This window comes from Pocillopora verrucosa, chromosome 10 (genome assembly GCF_036669915.1).
Source record: "Pocillopora verrucosa isolate sample1 chromosome 10, ASM3666991v2, whole genome shotgun sequence".
In the NCBI taxonomy this organism is placed as follows: domain Eukaryota; kingdom Metazoa; phylum Cnidaria; class Anthozoa; order Scleractinia; family Pocilloporidae; genus Pocillopora; species Pocillopora verrucosa.
In genome coordinates, this window is record NC_089321.1 from 17,617,044 (window position 1) to 17,642,363 (window position 25,320).

The 25,320-nt window shown below is 35.9% G+C and overlaps 1 protein-coding gene across 2 annotated transcripts; it reads right to left on the bottom strand.

Annotated features, from left to right (window-relative positions):
- Window positions 1–17: 17 nt before the first annotated feature.
- On the bottom strand, window positions 18–25,308 carry LOC131781367 (diacylglycerol kinase beta). 2 transcript variants are annotated; one of them, XM_059098010.2, is made up of 27 exons: window positions 24,995–25,308; window positions 22,336–22,412; window positions 20,311–20,518; window positions 18,219–18,530; window positions 15,852–16,043; window positions 14,885–14,934; window positions 14,281–14,355; window positions 13,130–13,249; window positions 12,603–12,629; window positions 12,061–12,157; window positions 11,222–11,316; window positions 10,396–10,512; window positions 9,756–9,857; window positions 9,108–9,191; window positions 8,516–8,589; window positions 8,084–8,158; window positions 7,702–7,787; window positions 7,155–7,202; window positions 6,148–6,189; window positions 5,531–5,600; window positions 4,784–4,874; window positions 4,616–4,680; window positions 4,156–4,246; window positions 3,603–3,765; window positions 3,320–3,440; window positions 3,042–3,102; window positions 18–2,468 (listed from the first exon to the last, which is right to left on the bottom strand). In XM_059098010.2, the coding sequence occupies exons 1-27, from the start codon at window positions 25,098–25,100 to the stop codon at window positions 2,352–2,354; spliced, it is 2,766 nt and encodes a 921-aa protein (XP_058953993.1). In that variant the 5' UTR covers window positions 25,101–25,308; the 3' UTR covers window positions 18–2,351. The 2 variants fall into 2 exon arrangements, with proteins under 2 accessions (XP_058953993.1, XP_058953994.1); XM_059098011.2 differs by lacking the exon at window positions 18,219–18,530.
- Between the last annotated feature and the right edge of the window lie 12 nt (window positions 25,309–25,320).

Here is a 25,320-nt window from a genome sequence, read left to right on the forward strand (position 1 = left end):
ATAAATTGCACATCCTGTTGCGTTATCTTCAACTTTACTTAATTGATTTAACTTCACTGGATACAAGGTGTCAAACCATCACAACCATTTACAACTAAAAATTACACTTAAATAAGACTTGTGACAAGCAATAAATATAAGTCAATTAGTTATTTATCCACTGTAGATGAAGCTGTAACAACCTGAGGGCGAGTCTCTTAGACTACTAGACTTTAAAATCAGTTAACTTGTACGACAATCGTATATCTAACCGCATAACGTCACAAAATCACTAGCAGTTTAACAACAGACCTGACTTAATAGTGCAAAGTATTTCCTTTTCTTAGTTAAAGGTGTCATTCTATGAGGGGAATCTTTGTTTACATTTTTTGCTGGTGGGTATAAGCTCTTGGTTTTCACATCAAGCCACAAAAATGTTGGTTCATCTCAAATTCTCTTAGCCACACGATGTTAAGATTAGGAACTTTATAAAGAATGTATAGGTTCATTAGCGATTTTTTCACCCAGAAAGTTGGCCGTTTCCGTTGATGAATATTTCATGCGAGTTTTACTCGTAGAAAGACCCAAATTTCACGTACTTTACACTACGAGGCACTATTTCGGTTTTTGAAATCACTCCTTCATGAACTCGACTTCTTTTCTATAAAAAAGAAATAAACAAACAAAAAACAGTTATGTTAAAAAAGAAAAATGTAAGTTATGAGAGCAGCAAAGATTCCCCTATTGAAGAAAACACTTCTGCATCTTTGCAGGCTGCAATTCTGTCGATTGTTATCAAATTCACTGAAGAGTCATGATTCGTCTCACGTTCTGACTCAAAGTCAGGCACCTACACGAGATCTCTGTAGCTCTCTCACCCTTTACGGCGAAAACTTTATCTTCACTGCATACATCGTGATTTTATTTTTTTCTCTGTGCAAAATGAAAGATTCCGTATCAGTGTCAAAATACACGTGACACACGTGTTTCACCTTCCATTTCTAATACTACCTTCACGCGAAAAAGGCACTCACAAGCAATGTGCATAAAGTCTGTCACCTCTCTGACCAACAACGAGGAATTCGTCAGAACAAACAGTGTTATAGACAATGACCCGACAGTGAAGCTATTAGCACACTATTTTATCCACTTTACTTAAGGACCTTCCAGATAATAAATTTCATTGAGAACAATTGAAAAACATAACAAAGACGGCATAAGCTACGCCAATCGCGTTTAAGTGGTGTGTGACAGTGTGATCTCACTCCACATTCCGCCGCAGATCACCCGTCGTTCGCTTGCGGGTAATGGAATGAGCCCCTTTCCAGGTGGATAACACAGTGATATGACAACCAGTTTCCCATATAATATCAGTATTTAAATAGACATTTAGGGTTGAAACCCATCGTGGATTATTATACTCTTTCATTCATATATATTCTTATTGGACAGCTACTGTAAATCACCGAATTCAATATTCAGCTACAACAGGTCATGATACGACATCAGCAGTGTAAACTGGTCCATTCACAACATGATCAACAACGCATTTCTCGTCACCAATCATGAGGTTCTCTGAACCGACAGCACGGCGATTCCAGGCTCTATAAATCGCCATGGAGAATCCTTATTTTGATCTGGTAAATGGGAAGGTTCAACAAGGCTGGCTTAAGCTTGACCTTTCTAACTTTGTCATTATCTATTCCTTAATTCTAACTACGTTACATATATTTTGTAGATGTAAACTAGCAATAAATAACAATGAAGATTGACGTCTCAGCTGAGCTGCGGCTCGCTGGACTCATACGCTGGTCAACAGCGTTTGCCTTTTTCTGTACACTTCTTAATTTAGCGTCAATATATAGCTAAGCGCATGGCCTTTCAAAATTCCAAATTGACCCAATGAAAATTAAATACAAGTAAAAGCAAATGTGTAGTCAGGTAGTACTTTTGCCCATATAATGAACAGAGGCTGCGATATTCTCAGTAGGCAAAATTACAATAACCACGAGAAGGGATCAAGGATAAAAATGCACAGCTGTGCACAGCCGGTATATTTTTAGCAAAAACTGACTCACATTATTTGCCCCCAAACTCTACTTTGAATAAAAATAATACATCCACTTTAAAATAAAAACCTCAAATAATGATAAGAAATCATTAAGATCCTAAAACAGTGATTAACGCCATTTCTGTTTGGGAAAAAAATCAAATTAAATTACATCTTACGCAGTCTAATAACTAGCACTGTTACTCCGCCATTAGGCGATACTTAAGCGTTTGCGTACAGCTGCCTTATCATCACTAGAGTCATCTCCACTTTCTTAGATATCCCCAGCTATAATAATAGGCCGATGCAAAAAACAGGGTAATTAAATCTCACTCTCCAATTCAGGGTCTCGTGTTTTTCTCCTTCTAAAGAAGAAGGAGCTTTTGACGGGTGGCGGTCCTTGAAGCATAGGGACCTGATTCTTGTGTGAGATCACAATCTGAGAAATATTAAGACAACAAAAGGAAAATTGTATTAGTTGGCAAGGACACAAAATAAAAACATAAGAAAGAAAACGAAAGCAACCAGAGAAGTCAATTATAACGTGGAAGTATCACCAGGAGCCAACGAGAACTCAGAGTGAAAACCAGTAAACTATCTAAAGAGCGTGAAAACGCGAGTGACAAAGTCGAGATTGGTTTTCGTTTTTAATCTAATTGGTTGAGAAAGTGGCGCAGGTTTCCTGGACCAATCACATCACGAAATACAGCAAAACCAGAGGAATTCCGATTTCGGATTACTTTCGACACTCGATTAGAAAATTGCTCTCTATAAAGAAACAAACTTAAAATTAAGCAAACACAAATTCACAGACACTCCAAGAAAAGAAAAAAATTCGCAACCTTTGCACCCGAGTGCTATTTTCCTCTAATGGAGTTACGATCTTAAACAGCTATCGATGGCCGATAGAAACCTTAAGAAAGCATCATAGCAGCATTGAATTTTGATTCTAATGTTTTAAAACAACTTGCGGAATACCAGACAGTACTTCGACCAAGAATGTTTCTCTTACCTCGGCTGGTGGTTGCATCCATGGCTCTCCATCAATCTGCATTGGAAACAGCTTTTTGGTCCTGTTGCGGTCGAAATAATAAAGGATGTTTAGACTATAGAATCCTTAAAGTAGCACACAACTCATCAACCGAAGAAAAAAACTCTGTAAGTTTCTTTTAAAAGCGATTGAATAAATTCTGCTGTCTCTCACAGCCCCTGTTTTATCCTCTCATTGGTGGAGAACAGCCAAAGCCACAGCAAACCAAGATTAGAATCTTCGTGAAACTGGATACCCACCTTATTACGACTGAGGAGCATTGAGCCAATCTAAGGCCATGGGCTCTGACGCCGACAATAATCTGACTGACAAACAGAGTGTTTTCAAGTCCGACCACCTCCAACTTCCCGTCTCCTATGTCTAACATAAAATAAACAAAAAACGTGCAAATGCCATCTAAAATTATTCAAAATGCTTATCATGGAGGTGAGAAGCGACGAAAAAATTTACCTTTAAGCAAAAGGAGGATGATCACCAAAGAACAAAGGCAAACTACAACAAAAGACGACTCTGTAAACTAACCTTGTACAGCCCAGTCCAGTTCATTTCCTCCTGCTTTCGCACGTGACCGTCTGGCCTTCTTCTTGTCCGTTTCACCCCAGAGGTTTGCTCCACCGTATACGCTGGGAATATTTACCACAGCAATTCCTTCCAGCTGAGGCAGTGCTAATGGTGTATCATCACACTAAAATAACAGATGGATCATTATCAGACTATTTTGAGGTACAAACCGAAAGAGCAATGGATCTTGTTTTTAATATCAAGTTAATACGGAGTACGAAGTGGATGAAAATAGTTGGGGAAAAGAGGAAAGATTTCCCAAGTTACCAACAGCTAATAGTGCAAAACTATAGTGCCTCGGAGACATGGCTCAATCACTGTTGAGGCCTGCAATCTTTAGTTGCTGATTTTTCTATCATTTCCCGCAACTGCTTCACTGTCAGTGAATTTTAACTGTTCACCATCATCCTGAGAGAATCAAATCGTCACCGAACGCAAAATTAAATACGATAATTTTGGTATTACAGTCCCCTTAAGCAACATAATTCTTACCTTTAAAGGCAAATATACTTACAATGATTTCAATTTCCTCGTGAAGATTCTTGCAAGTTGCTGAAAGGGTCTCTGATGTTCCACATTCAAAATAACGAAATTTATTTTTTAACCTTCAAAGTTGGAAAAAAAACAAATTTTATTCATCTTTAATAATTTAAACAACTATTCTCTACCAGTAGCAAAATTTAGTAAAATGCCTTGTATAAGACCTTTATCTTACGAGTCTGATTTGCAGAAAAGAGCTCTGAATTACTTGTTATGTTATCTCCTTTGTAAAAATATAATTATCGTCACCAAAATTGAAAATATATAGATTCTCTGCAACACTCCGTGTTTATTTGGCCCTGAATGTAGTACAGCGGTACCAATACATGAAATATTTTCATTCCCTTCCCTACAGACATCGCCAATATTATTAAAGAGTGATAATCTACCAAGTTTCAAGTTTCAATAGTTTTTTTTTTAATCTGTTAATTCACCTGCTGTTGAACTTTTCAGGATTCTTTTCTCTCTGCAAATGAAACTTGAGCGCAACTGACGCATCCTAAAAATAAATAAAAGCAATCAATAATAAAATTTTCTGCAGCTTTATTTTCGTTTAACCAAACTCTCCTCAGAACTGAAACTCTCCGGAAAAAAAGACATACCACGCCAATTGAGAAGTAGTTGTTGATGATGTCCAGTGGAGGTGGATCTCCACTGTCTTCTTTGTTAGTTTGCTTGAATGAGACGGACCATCTACAAAATAACAAAACGTGTAAAGGTTAAGATCATCAAACTGCTAGAAAAAGTCAAACTTTTAACATCAGGTCCTCAACATCATTTGTTTTTTATAACTCTTTCTTTGGCAAATCAGTCACAATACTAAGCATTTGTAAACAGCGTTTTATAAGTTGTGGTTCTCAATTAAATTCAGGTGAAATTATTTGAAATTGGCTTGTTTGTAATTTCCTCAGCTCAAGATACATTGCCATAATCCTTCAACAAAGAAACGTACTAACCAAACAATTTGGAAATCATTTTCATCTGAATCGTTTCAAACTAAAACACGTACGTCTTCGTTTCAAAGACAAGGCTCCAGCTTATACGGAATTATGTTCGAGAGAGGGCTAGTGCTAATCTCTGATTTATATTCTAACTTAGCTTTAATTGTTCTGAATGAGAGCATACTGAATGAAGGACAATAAATCTGTCCGCAGAACTAAAAAATCATATCATGAAATAACATCAACACAGAGTTAGCTTAACCGTGTTTTGACGAATAGTCATGCTGGAGATTCACTACAAACGAAAAAAAATAATGCAAAAGCTGTCTCTCGAAATTAAGTTTGAAATAGAGGCAACCTCTGACCATGCGGTTGATTTGACTGTAAGCATAGCAAATCCACGAGTACCTGTCAAGACTTACAACCGAGCTCTTTTGAATCAGACTCAACACCTTGGAAATACTTCCACCTTCATATCCTGAGGAGAAAGATGTACAACAAGCAAATATTATCCTTCACAAAATACCGGTGATTCCTCTTTTCTTCCGCAAAAAAAGAAATCTACCGACAACGTATTCCCGCGGTTTTACAACTACGAAGACCTACACGCAAGACATTGAATCTTCATACTCCTGAAAGCAAGCTGGTCACAGTAAATATACAATTACTACTATTACTGAAACAATCGACATCATTGCCTGATGAGGACTAGCAGTATTGCAGTCGAAACGTCGCGATCAACATCAAAAAGCGACTCTATCGTGAGACAAACGAACAAAGTTCATCTCCTATCTTGCACCAACAATAACCACATATTTTATTACATACAACTACTATGTAACCCCAGAAAGAGATAGATTGAACTGGAAATATTCCATCAAATTCTGCACAGCTGCTCAGTTATCTGTTCAAGAATATTTTTCCTCTTATAATAATTGAGTAACAGTAGGATCTTCAAAACAGCTTCACCCAACGTTTGAGTGAAAGAAGAGCTGTTCACTCATTTTTAGTTCGTTCGTTATTACCTCCTCCCCACTTCAAGCATCGAGCTAAGTCGTTTCCAGTTCCTGTGGATAGATAATCATAGGTAAATTAACCCTCAAAATCCCACTATCTAACTGATATTACCAATTCTCACTGTAATAAAAACTATAATTCTCAAACGTGATTGGTTATCATCATCCCGATTTGAGCACTAATAGGACACTGTACGCGTCATGCTTGCAATTGGACAGTGTTATAGGACAGTTAACACGTCATACCTGTCTAAGTGGACAGTACGCGTCATGAGCACGTGCTGTTGTCGCGCATTTCACCGAGCTAACTTAAAACCGTTGCCTAGTTTCTTTTTCAAATTTTTTCACAGTTTTTATCAATTGGTAACAGGACTTCGTGTCGTCCAATTCTTTCTGTAATCAGTACCCGTGATTAACGGATCGGACTCCCGCTTCGCGGTCGTTCGACCTTGTTAACCACCCGTATGATTACAGACCGAATTGGACTCCACTCAGTCCTATTATCATTATCAATTTAAAAGGGTTTGTTTCCAAATCAAGAAGAAAGCACTATTCTCACCCCTCATCCACTTTATATGTTTTCTGTTTTCATCAGTTGTTGAGTGGAAGGAATATCACTTGTGGGAGTTTAACGGTTTTAAAAAGGAAAAACGCCTACTTCGACATTATCAGCTTGTGGCGATAGGGCCAAATGTGTCAAGGCCACCGTAACTGACAGAGCATAGTTGACTGGGCTAAATAAGATGGCTTTACAGGGTTTACAGGGAGTCCCTGTGAAGCGAGACTTATAGCGCAAACCCGGATTGCTTTCAGCACTAAATTTCAAAGTAGCTCTTTGATGTACAGGGTAATTTATTAATATCAACTGACTTGATAACGTAAATTGGCCACCGCAGAGTTTGAAAGCTGACGTTTCAAGCGTTTCGCCATTCGCTCTGACAAAGGACTCACGCTCGAAACGTCAACTTTCAAACTCTCTCTTAGCGTGGCTAAGTTCGACTGAACCTATTACTCACCAAGAGGTAAAACAGCAACTGGTGGAGGCTTCTTCATCTGTAATTTATCTGTTCATGAGAAAAGGGAGTTGGGTCACCATTTGACTGATTGTGATGTATACTTTCATCTCTTTATTTAACAGTGCTAGTTGCTGGGGTTGCTAGCAACAATTGGTAGGCATTATATTATCGACTTAGAATGTGGAAACAAAATACTTGTTTCTCACTGATTTTTAGACAGAGCTGAAACAGCTCATTCCTTTCATCCACAGCGTGCTCAAAACACAACCAAAGGGAATCAATTTAACTCAAGCGTAACTTGCCCACTTGCATTGTAAACGTCGTGCTTTTCGGAAAAAATTATCACTAAGCCTAGCACTGATCTTAACAAACACTGAAAGGAGTGTTCTTTCCTTATCAAATTTGCGAGTAGAAATAACAATAACATTACATACACCAAATAACACGAGCTACATGAAATGCGAAAATTAAACTTCTCCGTAGAGGACAAGTCTTTAAGTGCACATTTCGTTTCACAGTGAATACAAAAACTTGTCAATGAGCTCACCTATGGTGGCTAGAACCCAGCCTACTGTTCCATCTCCGCCACAGCATAGGACACGGAAATCAGGCACACTTTGAAAGAACTTCAGTCTGAAAATAAGACAACAGTGAAACAAATAAAAAGGGGAACCTCTGGTCTGTGTGGTAACTCAAGACTGAGGGGTCTCGGTTCAAGTTCTGATCAGGGTGGCTATGTTATATTCTTAGGCTTTACTTTCACACAACCTCTCCCAATCCAGGAGTATAAGTGGCTTGTAAATGAGTGTACAGTGCTGCGCTTGTGATCTATGATGGACTACTCTCCCATCAGCGAGGAATAAATATTTTCTAAGTCACTTCAAACGCTAAACGAGCAAATAACAACAACAGCAAAGTAAGACACATACCCTGGTGTGGGTCCACCATCGCCAAGATTGAAGACCTGCCGCGGATTGAGTAAGTATTGAAACTTGTGAAGTAATCTGATGGTAGAAGAGGCGGCCTATCATTCAACTACACTTAGTGCCGACCGAAGTAAAAATCACAAGTAGGGTAAGATATGATCCACTGACTGACTTTTATGTTTGATAGATGAGGCGAGATGAGAAAGTAATGCAGGTTTATTGAAAGAGCATTGGCGAAACAACAAGATATACAAGTGTAGAAACTATAGAATACTCTGGGACTTTAATCACACGTGATGGTGAGGTTTAGGAAAAAGAAATAACAATAGACAGCATTCATATGTTGATCATTGCAAACAAGTGGCACGGTCTTAAATGGTTTTATAGGCATTGATGGGCAAAGCCAGGTTGGCCAGAGTTTTCAAACAATCCTACCTTGCACCCTGTCGGCCACCACTCTTAGGGTTGATAAACACAGCCAAGGGATGTGTGCCACGTAATGGTGAAATCTGAAGCGACAAATTACATACAGCTGTACATTTGTACCATTGAATACACGTATTTACATAATTTTCCTATTTTAAGAGGGATTTCGATTCTTCCAGGAACCGTTTTTAATCGACTAGTACACTGAATGATCTTCCTAAAACATCAACTTTGCATCTTTGCTTTCTAGTATTCCACTAAGGAATACCAACCAATAAAAACATTTCACTGAAATAAGAGATAAATTATCCAGTCCATGGAAAAGCAAACTGTATCAATAGCATCTTTGGCGAAAAAATCCAAGAAATGACCTGAGACGTTGTCAACAATGAACTACACAAGCTTATCTGTCATTTAAGTAACACAAAATGAGAATTCGTTATCAGCCCAAATTTTTTAGGGTACAGTAAAGGAATTAAGGGCAATTCCCCTTCATTCTGTTTCTTTACTTTCTCCTCAAAAAAACTAAATAAAACTCTTTTCACCATTATCAGTAGCTACATATGTACATGCACGCTATTTATTGTTATTTATAACTAACCTGCATTGGTATCCCCTCAAAATTGACATAAGAGTTGGCTCTCTTCCTATGAGCTTCAGGGGTGGAGTTGTCCTTTTTCCTGTCCTATGAAATTTAGACAGACTAATTACTAACACAAGAACTTTCTGATGAGGAACTATTTACATGCAAATACATGCAAGGGTAACATACGTCATAACCATGTCTACTATAATTTGTAAAGCTTCAAGGACCACAAGTAAATATGTCCCTCCAGATGTGTATCATTATCATGAGTAATAATTCATGAGTTGATTCTAAGAAGTCGAATGACCCAGCAACAAGAGCTCTCCTGTTTCAAAAGCAGGAAGCAACTAGGAGTATTATTACTTCTCCTTCATTGGATGTTAGTTCATCACAGGTGGCCCACGACAGACTTGTCAAGTGTCCCTAGCAGTTTGTGCGGTACAATTCATATTCCTACCCTGCATGAAGAGGGAGCTGCCTGAGGAATTTATCATATTTCCATGACACAACACAATCTTATGGCAAAGGCCCAAACAAAGACCTCTTCAACCAAAGAACAGTGTGTTGACAACTACGCCATGGTGCATCTTGCACTTCCATTTACCTACAAATTTACTTTTTATCTAAGTTTAGTATGCGTGGTAGGTTAGTCTGTGAACATACCAGCCCACCAGCTGGAGAGATGCAGACTGGTGGCAAGATAAGCTCTCTGTGTTCTCCAAGGTTACACTCTGGTGCCATATGAGTTGCGCATTTGTTGTGAACCTACAAAGTATGAACATTGATTTGGGGAGATAAACATGAGTTAAATTTTACTTGAAAGATTATTCTTAGTTATGTGTGAGTAGTTCCACTTTAGGTGACTGTTCAATACAAGTGGAGGACAATTTTTAAACTTATGTGAATTCATAAGCACCCTGAATCTTTTCCCAGCACTCCCTTTCCCAGCACTCCCTTTCCCAGCACTCCCTTTCCCAGCACTCCCTTTCTCACCACTCCCTTTCCCACCACTCCCTTTCCCAGCACTCCCTTTCCCACCACTCCCTTTCCCACCACTCTCTTTCCCACCACCCCCTTTCTCACCACTCCCTTTCCCAGCACTCCCTTTCCCAGCACTCACTTTCACATTGAAATTTCCAGTTCTTAGTTTTATCTAAGTGGTTCCACTTTAAGGACTATTCAATACAGGTGGGGGACAATAAAAAGAACCCATAGGGACTCAGTCAAGGTTGACCACCACTTAATACAGGTTTGACTGCATTTGTTTTTTGATCAATAAAGACACATTGAGTGCACAACCCACCGTGACTTGACACCAAGCACAGCGTAATCCAGTAAGACAGTTGTTACTCTTGACGGCTTTACCACACTTGAAACACTTGCCAGGGCAGTTTCCTTCTGTCCAGTGATGATCCATACTCTGCATTTGTACAAGAAAACAATTTGAGCAGATATTGTAAAACACAAGTAACGAGTAATTACATTTTTCATATGACCCTGTTGGGCCCTGCTTACAGAATCCCTAACAAAACCATTGTGAAAACTACTGTGTAGGGCCAGATGTGTTGACTTTTCAAATTTCCAAAGCTTAGTGGTCATATGATAAAATGCTTATTGACTGACTTAGTCCAGCCAGACAGAAACTATTTGGCTTTGCTCATGAAGAATGGACCTCACTGTGCTCGGTCCATACATCATGACCCTGAGCAAAACATTTTCCCATCCAGCCCTTCCTCTCAGTCATTAAGTACATATTATGTAGCAAATCCATTTTACAACATTACGTGACTTTCCAAAGTTGAAATTACCATGAACAAAGGAAAAGGGAATCAGTTTTGCTTTAAAAAAGTAATAAATGTCACATTTTGCAAGTTCTGGGTTAAATTTTAACTGGCCCTGGTTTCCGTTGTTTAAAAACATGTAAATTTAGTGAGATTTGAAAGTTGTCTTTGGATCCGCTAAAGGAAAAAAAATGTAACCAGCATGACTGTGCAAAGTGATCACAATGAATCAAAAATTAAAACATGCCCTGGTTGAACTAAATCCTATTTTAAATAACCTAAATCAGATTATCAAATTTTCATCACTCAACTAAACAATCGTTGTTAGCAACACTACCAACTACCTACCATTTTCCCACTTCTTCTTGAAGACTTGACATATGTGGTGATACAAGATGCTGGTACTCTCTCAACACAACGCTCATGAACTGTATACTTACAAACTGTAGAAATTCAACAAAAATAAAAATCATTTTAAAGCCAAAGAAATTGAATAACTAAGTCAAGTAAAATATGTTTCACAAAACAATACAAAAAAAAACATAATGGAAGCATTGAGCTAAAGGTGATAGCAGATGGTGACAAAATGCAAGTCAAAATTAGAGCAGTTCATTTATGCAATAAACACACTTTTTTTCCAAAGCCAATGGTGTGGCAATGAAGTTAGAACACCAGACTTGTAATCTAGACTTCATACATTCCAGTTCTTCACCCTGCCTCTCACTGGTTTTCCTCTTAGTTGCCTAGAGTTTACCACAGCTGGGATCCATGCTAGTTTGCATCTATTTAAACTGTTTGTTCCATATTTTGTTCACACTTGTCCTGTAGGCCCCCTTTAAAGAGGGATGGAGGGGGTTGGGGGGAGATGAGGGATGCCAAACTGTTGGTATTAGAATAGTTTTTTGGTTTTCAAATACATTTAGATTTGGTACAAAGGCAGTAACTATTGAAAAGGAGAATAGAAAGCTACATGTATCCCCTCATAACCACCCCATCTACTGATCACAGAAGAGGTTCAGTTTAATGGGACTTAATAATCCACTTTGAATTCTGGGAGAACATTAGGAAAGATGTAATCAAACTTTTCTTGTGCTCCGTCCACACCCCATGTAAGGTGTTCAACTGGTAAACCCATCAGACAGATATAGATATAACTATGAATGTATGTTTATGCCAGGATGACTTACATGGGCATTGAAGACCTTGATAGCTAAGAGCAAACCCATTCAGAACATTAAGACATCTGTTACAGAAAGCATTTCTGTTGAAGCGTTTTTGACGCCACTAAAACCAAAAAAAAAATAAAAGAGTCTGACCTCATTGGGTGCAGATATAACTTAAGCATTAAGTGGGGAAAACATGCTTGGATATTTTGTCTGAAGATACATGTAGTTATTATTGGTTCCAAAAATAATTCTCTGTTTGCAAAAAAGTTGTTCAGTTGAACACATGGACCTTACATTAATTGTGAGAATTATTTCAGTCTGTAGAGAGTCACCAGCCAGTTAAGCAAGTTAGTGAAAACTTTAGACAGTCTTGAGCTCTGTCCTGTTAAGCAAATGCAAGAAATTCTTTGCCACCTGAAACTAGTTTTTTAAATTATGTCATTTAATAGCTTGAATCTAGAGTCATATGGGCCGAAATAATACAAAATGCCAGCAGAAAAGGGTTAAGGTGACTAAAGAACAGATAGAAACAGTAACTTAAAGTAAGTTGTTTGCATTCCCACCTGATGCTGACCATCATCGAGAATTTGCTGTGGAAAGAAAAGAATACTAATTGACTCACAGGGGCACAGAAGACTGCTGAATGATTTTTCTTATGATTAGGAATCAAATGACAGAAAGCATAAATTCTGTCAATGTATGTTTTTAAATCACTCAATTTACCATTGAGCTCCGGGAGTATTACGACAAATTAATGTATGGCATGCAAAGAAGTCAAGTTGACAGCTAAGAAAGAGGCAGTTTTGAACAGAAAAAAAACCTGAAACATTGGAGACAAGTAAAAATAAACTAGACATAATTTCTCACTGGACTACACTGTTCAGTGATGGTGAACTTCTGCACCATGTACTTTGAAAACCTGAGTTTTAAAACAAATTAAAGTTATTTCTTAAAAATATCAGTGGAACTTAAGAAAATTAGCTTCAATGTAGCTCCATGCAATAAGTGACCACAATATAAATGTGGTTATTGTCTACACGTTAAAAACTGTCATTTTACCACTCAAAGGATCACATCAACAGGTACTCACAGTTTCTAAGCCAAGCAGTACTCTAAGTGGTATTGTGTTACGTCCTCCTCTGATCCACTCATCTAAAGATATCTGGCCATCAGCATCATCATCCAGCTCTACCAACATGTCCTGCAAGATCTAATGTACCCCAGGTATACCAACATGTCACATTGTAGCCAACTTTAATCCATTAAATCCTAGTCATAAGGCCTCTACACAGCTTTATAACTTAGTTTACATGTTGGAATACTTACATCTTTATTGCCAATAAGGAGTATCAAAGAGGTTCCATACAAGCTGATAACAAATACTGCTAAGTTATAACATCAAACAACAGTATAGTGTAAGACTAAATGAGATTAGAAAGAAGGTAAAGTTTGTCACTCAGAAATGGAATAAAGAAAGATATTACTTGTCTTGTCACAAGCATGGGACATAGAGTCCCTGTGAAGAATTCAACCAAGACCTCTGACCCAGGTTGTTTGAAGGGTGGATAATGCTATCCACTGAATAAATCTCAATCTAGCACAGTAAGTTTTATTAGTACTTATCTTGTTGGATAGTGTTATCTGCCTTTTGAACAACTGGGGCCAGAATTCCATAATATAACTATTTATTTCAAATTCTAAGTCAATCTCGTACAAAATGAATTACAACTATCCCAGCAAAATCAACAAGTACACGACTAACCACAAATGATCATTGAGAAAATAGTTTTTGTTGAGCTCAAATAAGCTCAATGGAACATTGCCTGATTGCCAGGGAGAGACACATTGGCAGTTTACACCAGTATTAGGTACATGTAAACATGATCAAGATTACATGGACAGGTGGGCTACCTGACCTACAGGTACATTACATCTCTCTACTTCACATATTCAGGTTGTTACACAAACAGAGAAAGCCAAATACTGATTTAAGGAATGTTGTTGCTCAAGAAAACCAAGCCAATCAGATACGAGAAAAAAAAACTATGGGAAGTTGTGCTTATTGTTTACTGGCTTTGTGGTTTGCTTAAATATCCTTATTACAAATGTGATAACTGGTTATTCATTAAAAAAATAATTGCAAGAATATATCTACAGATGTTCACATTTTTCCAAGTTTTAAAGTAATTCTGATTATTGACTTACATGTGAGTTTACACAATTTAAAAATAACATACTTACTGGTTTGAGTTCTGTGACATCCCAACCAAGATATTGAGCTACACTCATCATTTGCTGAGTAATGCATTCCAATTCCTTCACCAAATAAAAATGGAAATTTAAGTTATGAGAATTCCCAACAATACTACAGTAAAGTTATCATACCTACACCTAGTCTTGCAAAAACAAATTATGTTTTACCAAAACATTTAAACAAATGTTTGTACATAACAAGGAAAACAGCATTAATTCTTGTTTTACTTGGTTAAATTTCTAACTGTAGAAGTCTTTGTGACAAGTTGCACAACACATGTATTACTTGTGAATTCTTCCTGTGGCTTTTCTTTTGGCATGGATTCTTGAATTTCTAATTCCTTGCCTCAAAATTTCAAACAAAGGTTTTTCATATCTGGGTGAGCTAACAATTTTGCTTCGCCAAAAAAAACAACATGTATATTACACACTTAGAGAAAATCATGCCAAACACTTTCTACAATTCAGCATTCCTTGTCAAAGCATTCAGAGTCACTTACAGAAAGAAAATGTCTACAAGAACCATAACCAATAACTGAGAATGAGCATTAACAACTCAATTCAGTTAAAAATATGGCAAAATGATATGCACCTGGGAATCTAGATACTCATTTCCATCACTGTCATACACTCTGAAAACAACTGGAAGACAAGAATCACACTTGACACTTACAATAACATCACTAACATCATACATTAAACTAGCTGCAATAACTTAGAGTGAATTTCAATTCACAGTAAAATCAGTAAAATGCAAATCAAGCACCTTGGCAGCTGACGATAAGCCCTGTATTACTGTTAGTAATACTGTTCAATATGATGTGATAACAACACCTGTTTATGCATCACCTCAGATGTATATGAAACACAATGGTAACATGTAGCTGTAATCCTTATCACCATTGATAATTAATTAAAAGTGACACAACAAATCAACTTCATTTCCTGACAAAACCTAGAAACACTGCAGCTGTAACTTAAATTTACAAATCATATAGTTCTGCAGTAATTTCATTTCTACATCTTATAACCTTACATGTACATCTACAAAAGGAACTTTCAGTAAAAGTGCCAAAATATTCACTTGACAGATTGACAGAAATTAAAATGTCACAAATATGGTAAAAGCTGGGAATTGGTACCAAAAATTGGCAAAGAATCAGACAACATACTTGTAACAATAGAGAGATCATAATAAACTGCAGGGAGTTTAAGTCTTAAAATTTGTCTTTTGCAATTTTTTTAAAGACAAGATGTTGAGTAAACTATTGGTGGCACACCACCATGATAGATAATTATAATTGACAATAAGAACCTCAATTATGACAAAGAAACAAAAAACAAACATGACTCGCATACTGCAACTATGAAATAGGACAAATTGTAGAAATTATAAAAGAATGACAAATTAAAGAAACTAACAGCATCAACGAAAGCAAATCATTCCTCATTCTTTGTAAGATCTAAATAAACTTTAGGATCCCTACCAAGTGAAGAACATGCCCATATTTACCTGCAGTAACCACATTGGCAAATCAGTCTTGGTTACTAATACTTACACTCCAGCTTATCCTCAACTTTTCCACCTTCCAGCATGGAAAGATAACAAGCAATCTCCCTGATAGAAACCATAGGTACTGTTTTGGCCTGTGCATTGGCATTCAGCAGGTTCACTTGTTCACTTGACATTTTCTTTCTCTGTGAACTTGAGCGGGGATGGGCAGGAGGGTGTTCATTGGCCACTTTAAATGCTGTTGATGGAACAAAATCACAACATGGTTTTGCTGATGTTTAAGACAAAATTTTTCAATACAAGCAAACAGTGAACACCACCTTAAGAGCACTTGCTCAATACTGCTGATTTGTCATTACAGCCACTCCAGTTACTTTGTAATTTTGCAGCAGTTCTTTTCATTAATCCACCATATTGAGGAACATACCCTAACGATAAACTTAAACATTTAACTCCCAAAAGTGACTACCATTATAATATAATATCCATAAAGCATCTGGCACACAGGTATTGAGAATACTCAAACTTATCAGGTTCAAGTTAAGTTGTTATCATGACCTAACCCTAAATTCTCGTAACTTATTTACAAGGAAATGTATAGCAGCTAGAACAGAGAACTAACAATCAAATCTTGGGAGTTAAAAGGTTGACCCTGATGATGCATCTTGAATATAGTTAGCTTACTATGCACTATCTTGAGTTATCCCCGGCCAGCAAACAAACAAAATACAAGTGGGAGCTATGATAGAACCTTGCTAACTCTTCCTCAGTTAAGTTCAACTTTTTATTTGAATAATTAACAACCATTTCCTTCAAGCATATTTTTCTCCCATTCACTTAAATGTTGTACTACTTTCTCACAGCAGTGTGAAGTAGTGGATAATTCTGACCAAATTCCACACTTTCTCTTCCTTGTTGAAACCATTTATCAGGATCAATGATCTATTTAAAGTCAGACATTGTCCAAGTCAACAGGCATTTAGTTGGAAAAATACCTTTCAGAAAAATACTACCAGGTAATCCCAGGTTTTGCTGTGTTGTGACATCATTAAGTTTTTGATGAAAGACATTTAATAAAATTGTCTGTCTGTAACAATTTTTTTTCTGAACATAGGCATAATTAAGGATAGTTTGTTCCTGTGTCAGGAACAAACTATGGCTTTTCCTCCATCTGAGGACACCCATAACACAAATGAGAAACTGGTGGAAAAAACTTGTACAACTTTAAGTCAAATCATTGTATTCAGTTCAGAAACTTCATTTAAGGATCATTAAGATGTTTTTCATTTCAGTATGCAAAGACCACACTGATCTTCTTTTCAAAATGACCAGCTGTGCTTTCACTCATACTAATGTGTCATTGGCTCAAAGGAGTTTAGGAACAACAAAATTGTAAGCTACCCCTTTCTTATGATTTTTATTTAACTTTCCGGTGTGGAACATCACAACAGCCTCTGCTCAAAGAAAAATGTCAAATTCATTAATTTTTTTCCTTGAGGTTAAAGGTGGATATTTGTTTACAGTGTATGTGCAGTACTGCTTTTTACAAATATGTTGGATAAAAATTTTCTTGGTGGTTGGATGTGAACCAAATGGAGAATATAAATCAGTTGATTTCCATTGCTTAAATCAATTTTTCTGGGAAAAAGGAAACAAGGAAACAAGGAAACGTCGCTGCAGTAACTCATTTTGACAGAGGGTTTTTCAATGTTTAAATAATTAAAACATAAAAAAAAACAGCAATTACAGACCAAAACTTTATGGTGAGATTACATTTTAACATCAATTAAATTGCAATTTCAGCTTTAAAAGATTTTTATATTTTACTTTTCAATTAAGTCACATTGAACAATAATTTAATAGAATTATTTATTTGAGTCTGCTAACACTGTAGCAAATCATCACAGCACAATTTGTTGAGGAAAGTAATCAACCGCTGTACACAATTTCAAAAATTGAAGCCCAACACCCCCCAATTTGTCTTATCTTTTAATTCTTCCTAGAGTAATTTTGTATTATTCATTTTTAACTCCATCAGGTTCACAAAAATGGGATAATGTTTAAGGGGTAGCTGTGTAATTCTTTTATTTCTATTTCTCATTATTTGAAAAGCAAAAATCAGTGTAGCTCAAATAAAATTCTTCCTAAAACACCATACACTCAAATTATCACTGTACAAAACGTAACATTAATTATTTAGTTACGAGGTACAATTATAACTATTAAACGTTTCCACATATAGGAAAGTTAAGAAACATATCTATTTATTAACACATTCATACAAAAAAAAACCAAAATGCTGATCAATGCTGTTAAAGAAAATGATGTATTTAAAAAAAAAAATCAATTAGCATGAAATTTAAAATGGGTTCAATTTGTGATTACAAGCAGCTGTTAAAATGTAGCTACTAACCCATGAACGAGCCACTAGAGTGTCTTCGGAAGTGATGTTTTAAATCAGGTGATTTTCGCCCCCACGTACCAAGCCCTAGAGTGTCTTGAGCAGGCGCTGGTGACAGTGTGAGGGAAGGTTGTATACTGCCTTTAGAATCATTATTATTAGTTTTAACTGTGGGTGATCCATTAGCTTTAACATTGGACTCGGCAACTTCATCATTGGCTTTAGATAGTGTTATTTCAGGTTTATCGCCAACCCCTATTGCAGCTGCTGTGGCAACCAGCGCTGCAGTTCCAGCTCCACTGTGGATACCTGGAATTTCTGAAACTGAATGTGTAGTTAAAGTTTCAAATGAATTAATGTGAGTTAAGAGTTATTTTGTTGACATAATTATCAAATGTAATTTATAATTCTTCATATGTGTCTTAATGTATGCACATATTGTGTAAATTTAAAACAAATTTTATAAAAGGTGATAAAAACAATATTAACAGACATTACTACAGGACGCACATAATAAGTTATGATTAATAAGTTTCTTCACACCATAAATGTTATGAAAAAGTAAGGACAAATTTATCAATGGCTGTGATGTACATTAAAACAAGATATTCTCCCTCTGAAATAAGAGAAGCGATGCTGAACTTCACTTGATGGTGATGTGGAATGAATGTCAAAAATATTAATGATGGTTCATTATTTATTCAACTCTTAGTTTTGCTTTAGTACCAAAGCCATGATTGAAATTTGAATTGAATAGTACAAATTCTCTTTAATACTCAAGAGAACTTTACTGAGAAAATAAATATGTCAACTTTGAATTTCAGTCTCATTTAAGGCTAGTCAAATTTTTTTACCATTTATCTCCAAAAAGGACATTAAAAAATCATCAATGCAAAAAAGGCTAAAATTCAATCATTATAATGTCATTTTTTTCTTGTTGGTGTAACAGACAACTGAGGTGTCACATGTAAGCCCATGTATTGTTGCCTGTGTATTATACAATCTAAAATGTGTGCGTGAAAATGAACTGTCAACACAAATGTGAGTTTATGTTCAGTGCTTTCAACAAGATTTGAAATTCATTGTAAGTGGCTTCAAATCAGAGGCTTGAAACATACTGTATTATAGCTTTCACAATAATAATAATATGATTGTGCAATTGAAAATGCATACATGCCGTTTGCAAAGGTTTAAATGAAGCCAACAAAATTGTTGATGTTTTCTTTTATGCCCTAATGTACATCAATATTGTGAACCTAATTCAACAGAGGGTTTTCATGGCAGTAAGGAAAAAGGAAAAGAAAGATCCTGGATCCTCAAGGTGTCAACTGCCTTTGTGAAATGTGCAGTTGATAGTGCATGTGCAGCTGTAAAAACAAGGGTGGATGTTGCATACTTGCCTCAGACTTCAGAATTTATTTGTTAGTATACCAGAACACCAGTTATTGAAGCTGCACTCTCATTGGTACAAAAGATGGTGCTTCACATATCTTTTCTAAGTGCACTGTGCATTTTTTTAGCTCTAACAAAACCACCAAATACAAGTATGTACACAATCTTCGCAAACAGAAAATATGAATTCACCATCTTATTCATTTGACAAAATTAGCACACAACTCTTACTTGACTGGTTGATCACTTTTTCAGAAATCCTCCCCAAAAATACCTGTTCACAAATAAACCTTCACTATTTCTTGGGTACGCAATGGATGAAGACTGTCAAATATAAGAATTAGCACACAACTCTTACTTAACAGGCTGATCACTTTTTCTGAAATCCTCCCCAAAAATATCTGTTCATGAATAAACTTTCACTATTTCTTGGGTATGCAATAGTTGAAGATGGTCAAATATAAGAAACTTGAAACAATGAAAAATTTGGTGAGTCTGGAATGGTATCATTCATGACCTGCTTTCCCATACAAAAGCATGTCATTTAAAGTACATGAGATGGACATCTTGATTATCTCTTAGACAAAGAAGATTTGCAAATCATACTTATGTTTTACTTACACTAAGTAAAAACCAGGCAATTCTTAATCTAAGTTTGTTCAACGATTAGAACATGACCTGCAGTGAAAGCCAATGGCAAGAAAGTACTTACGTCTCCTGTCATGTTTGTTAAGGTCTTGTTGGGAATTGGATGCAACCACTGATACAGCCACACTATCTATGATAGTTTGTGACAGAGATGGAGACTGCACAGCGACTTGTTTATGGAATGCCCAAAAGAGATGTTCACATAAATCCTCACTCACATTACTACCAAGATAAGCAGACATGAATAATTTGAATCCCTCATAGTCCATTGGCTGAAAAACAAAAAACACCAAGAATGAACAGCTGGCACTTAAAAACTTGAGGCTTTAAAAGTTAAAAGTGATCCAAGTAAATTTAAAGATTAATGCTTTCTTATCAAAATGTTCCTAAGGTCTTAAAATGCCAATATTTCTTTTTTCTCGGCTTCTATTTCTTCCTTAATAAGAGAATTTTCTTAAGAAAAATATATGTACAATTACTTTGTTCTTAAAATTTGCTGTTCCATGTACATTGTGCATGTATCACTTCAGCCCAGAACATAAACCCCAATGATTGAATTTTGTAACTTTCTCGTTTTCTAAATTTGTACTTTTTTTTGTACTCCACATACCTTAAAGTTTTGTATTTTTGATTGACTTTGAAAATTTACACTATTTCTGATGGAGCACAATTGTTCTTGCACTGAGGGAACTGTACTGTACAACCTGGTAAATGTCTTCCATGAAAACCATTCAAGCTGATTGATCAGTTCTTAACATTGACACGTCTTGAAATGTTTCACAAGTATAAACTTTTGCAGAGCTTTTACTTGATGGATTATCTTAAATTACTATCAGCAACATTTTTTTAATATGTACATAATCACATTGACTTTCACGTGTTAGAAGTGATTATTCATTTACTAAACATCTGGGAAAATATTGAAATTACTGGAAGACTGACAAAAAAAAGCATAAGGAAGGTTTTCAGTACTTTTTAACTTTGTTAAACCACACTGAGCAAGTGATAAATAAACCACAAGATGTGCAAGTTGTAAACAATCTACAGTGCTTGTCTAAGAAAAGCCATGCGGCCATTGGAGGAGAGTCCATGTATTCTAAAATACTCTTGTGAAAATTACATGCCCAGAAAGAATCACTTCATAAGTACAAAAATTACATTTTCAGATATATGTTTATTGGCAGAAAAATTAAAAAAGTTAACAATGCAAGTGTATTCCCTGTAATGTTAGACTTAAAGTTAGTGTTATTGTATACATTCTGATTCATGAAAAAGCTAACTAGAATGATTTCAAGTTCTGGCTTTTCTAGCTCAAGATCAATTTGCCTTTATTTTAAATGTTCTCCTAAAGAAGATAGTTGTATTTGTGAGATTCTTCTTCATGTAACACCTTTCTTAACTCTCAAATTGCCTTTGCTGATAGGAAAAGCCCTGATATTTATTGAAGCTCACAGGAAATAATTGGGGCAAAAAATTTTTCTATAGGACTGTAGATAGTGGATTGTACCAGTAATTACTTCGGAACATACACAACGGTATGTGACCAAAACACCTTGTGATTATCTAGCTCACACTCTGCTTCTTGTTGATCATTACAAGAAACAATATCTATTTGACACCTATAAGTGTCAATTTAGAAGAAGTCAGTGCCCCAACTCACAGCGTGACATAGACCCTTTGAATTGTTGTTGATAATCATGAACCACCAAACTGTATGTGAGTGTTGCTGCCACAAAGTTTTTTAAAGGGTCCATCAGAAAAAAAATTGAATCTGATTAAAAAAAAAAAAAATCACATACCAAATCTCATATGTAAATTTCAAAGGTAGAAAGTAACAATTATTGTGTGCACAATTACACATTTGCAGCTGCATCATTTTTCAAGAAAAAGAAGGTCAAATGTTGCATGGCTTTAAAGAAACTTTTTTATGAATTCTATCAATAATGACAACCAAAAGTTTTGACATGTTCAAGTACATTCATGTAAAATTATGGTAGACTGTCATGTCGAAAGAATTGGAATAATTATTTATGAGGGTTTAAATGTTAAATATTACAGCATGTGGGGAACAAAGTGTATTGACACTTACCTTCTCTGGGTTATACTGAGGATAAACCCCATCGCGGAACTGTTGAAGAACATCTGTCAATCGACGTGTCTTGGCATCTAGAGGTTTTAAAAAATGGTGTTTAATTAAAAAGGAGACTTGATCAAAAGCTAAATGCAAAATAGAAACAAAACAAACTGTACAATGAATACCACATGGAGATGTCATTTTAAACTGTATTCATTACAAATGAAAATCACTCAACAGAAGAAGCAGTATTTATAAATGCATAACATCAAAAAAACACAAATAATTTTCATTAGCAAAACAGCTTTGATTGCAACTGTTTTCATTTAGTCACCATTTTGGAACATACATTGCAATACTCAGAAATTTCAATCTGTGGATATTCAAATTACTAATGATTCTTTTGTAACAACTAGGAATGAATAATGCTTCAGAATGTTTGTTCCCAGAATGAGTTACATGAGTTGCATGTAACATCTGACATTTATAAAATGTCTCCCATTAAAATCATAACACATTTATCATAACAAAAATCATTAACACACATTACACTTTTGTCTAAAAGCTTTACAAGAACTAAATATCAAACCTTTCCGAGAAATTTCTCAATTTATGAGAAAGCTATGCTACCGTAATTGCAAAAAAGAGTCTAATTGTCTTTAAGAGGAAACAAAAAGGCTTGATAAAGTTTACTTGGTTGCTATTGGCTGACACATTCTCCAGAACAGTAGGGAATCATTAATACAACCAACCACATTTATAGATGTAAAACATGAAATAATGAAGCATATATTAAAATTCATCAATTAAGCACCTAGCCGAGAATTGTACATGACGTGTATATTTAGAAAGTTAGTGAAATAAGCGAAAGAACATGTCGTCTCTAGATAAAAATTCTCACATTCATTCACTAATGCTGGTAACACAAAATTTACAACAACATTTAATCCCATATTTATAGAGTAACAGACTAACATGCATTGTGCTTGGTTTTATAAGCATAGGCCTGATATAACACAACTACACAGCAGTTTAATAAACAACTACAGGTAATTCAAAGGGTGTTGACTTGAATATTGAAGACTACTTAATGCCACAGTTGATAGAAAACTTAACAGCAATTTGAAAAAAACTTTCAAGAATCATCAACCATAATAATTTACAAATTTGAGGATGACTTCCCGAAAATTTATTGAGACAAAATTTTGATAATGTTTTCAAATGTCCTTGCCATTCATATTGAGTGAAAAGAGTGATATTTTGTTTGTCAACCCGTGTTTGTATGCCAAAAGCTATAAATATTTTATGACAACACTTAGACATTTCTTTGGATAATATTAAACACTGGTGGGTGTAACTGGAAAATTCAAGAAATATAATTGCTTGAAAATCTAAAATTTTAAAAAATCTTACCACAAAAAGAAAAGATATTCTAGCAGTTTATTTTGAATGAATATAGTCAAACATTCTGAGTGAGTATATATCACAAAGAAACGCAACCTTGCTCTTATCTTCCCTAAACGAGAAGGAGATATAAACGCGTGTATTTGAACAAGTCAACCTTTCCTTGTAACCACAAATCAGAAGGGAAGATTAAAAATCAACTCGAAAGTTTTCGTTTTAGCTCCCGGATATAAAAGATTCGAAAGAAACCGCCAACAAGTCGTGGACATAATGTGTCGCCATAAACTGTTCATTTAAATTGCGTCAGGAACATTTAAATAATATGAAAAGCAAAAAAAATTGATAATAATAAATGTGACATCGTAGGAAATTTAGTATTGAGAAAGCGTTTATGAAAAATGCTCTTTTGGCTGGGGAACATGAGGATCGCAATTGAGAAAATTGAGATAATAAAAATACGACAGCGAACAAAAATGCACCGAAAAACGTCCACCGAAAAAAAAATCAACCAACACCGCACATCAATAACACCGCATATCTCAGAATTTAAATTTTTGTTCGTCTATTCCTACAGAGGCAACGAAGGGCTCGAACAGAAAATACTCTCACGAGAACACCCACCCAAATCTTCCCTTGTCTTTAAAAATTACGAACATTATTGTTTATACATGTGAAAATTAGACTAATAACACTAGCCGCCATATTATTACTGGAAGAACACCTAAGAGCATAAGGCTTAGTGTAATACTAAAGTATTAAAATCCGGATTCGTTTTTCGTTAGGCAATCTACGTACGTGTCCAGCGTTTTGTTATCAACTCAAAATGGAAATGTAGTTAAAGAGTATCACTGAAAAATAACAATATTTATGTCACTTTTTTCAGTGCACACCATAGGAAAGACATGTAAACACGGAGACCCCAGTGTAACCTTCATCTCATACCGTATTGTATGGCGTTGTACGCAGTATTTCTTTGATTAAAATTAAAAGAGTACACCACGAACGACTCTCACTTCAGATTATATCACTTCGGCCACGTTAATATTTTATTGTGAAATAATAAGGCATCAGTATGGTCTCGTATGCTAATATCCAAAAGGAGAAATGGCATAGAAATTTTGAATATCGGAGATAGCTATATACGAAATTCGAACGGCATGATTCATCCGTAACGCCACGGTTTGTATATCACTAAACAACACCAAACATTAACTGCGCGTTAAAGTACTTTGTTAACCAAAAGGACAAAGAAGGGAGGAAAATCTCTTACACTTAGTGTACTCCTGGAGCTGTTGAAACTCTTCTGGAGACAATCGATTCCACACTCCCGTCGCATTCGGGCTTCCAGATGTATTTGATTGAGTGACAGTCGCCATTTTTACCTCAAACAATGACCTACGGCCGACCTTCTTCTTCTATTCGCAATCGGCATTCGTTGGATGAGCATTCTGAGCGATGGGGAACGCCGAAATAGATCAAACCCGACTTCCCACAACGAGCTTCACCTGCAAGCCATAATACACTATTAGTGTTGTAAATGTATTCACATGTATGTCTTCCCTAGATCGTTTCATTTCTTGGCAGTGTACGGAAAGT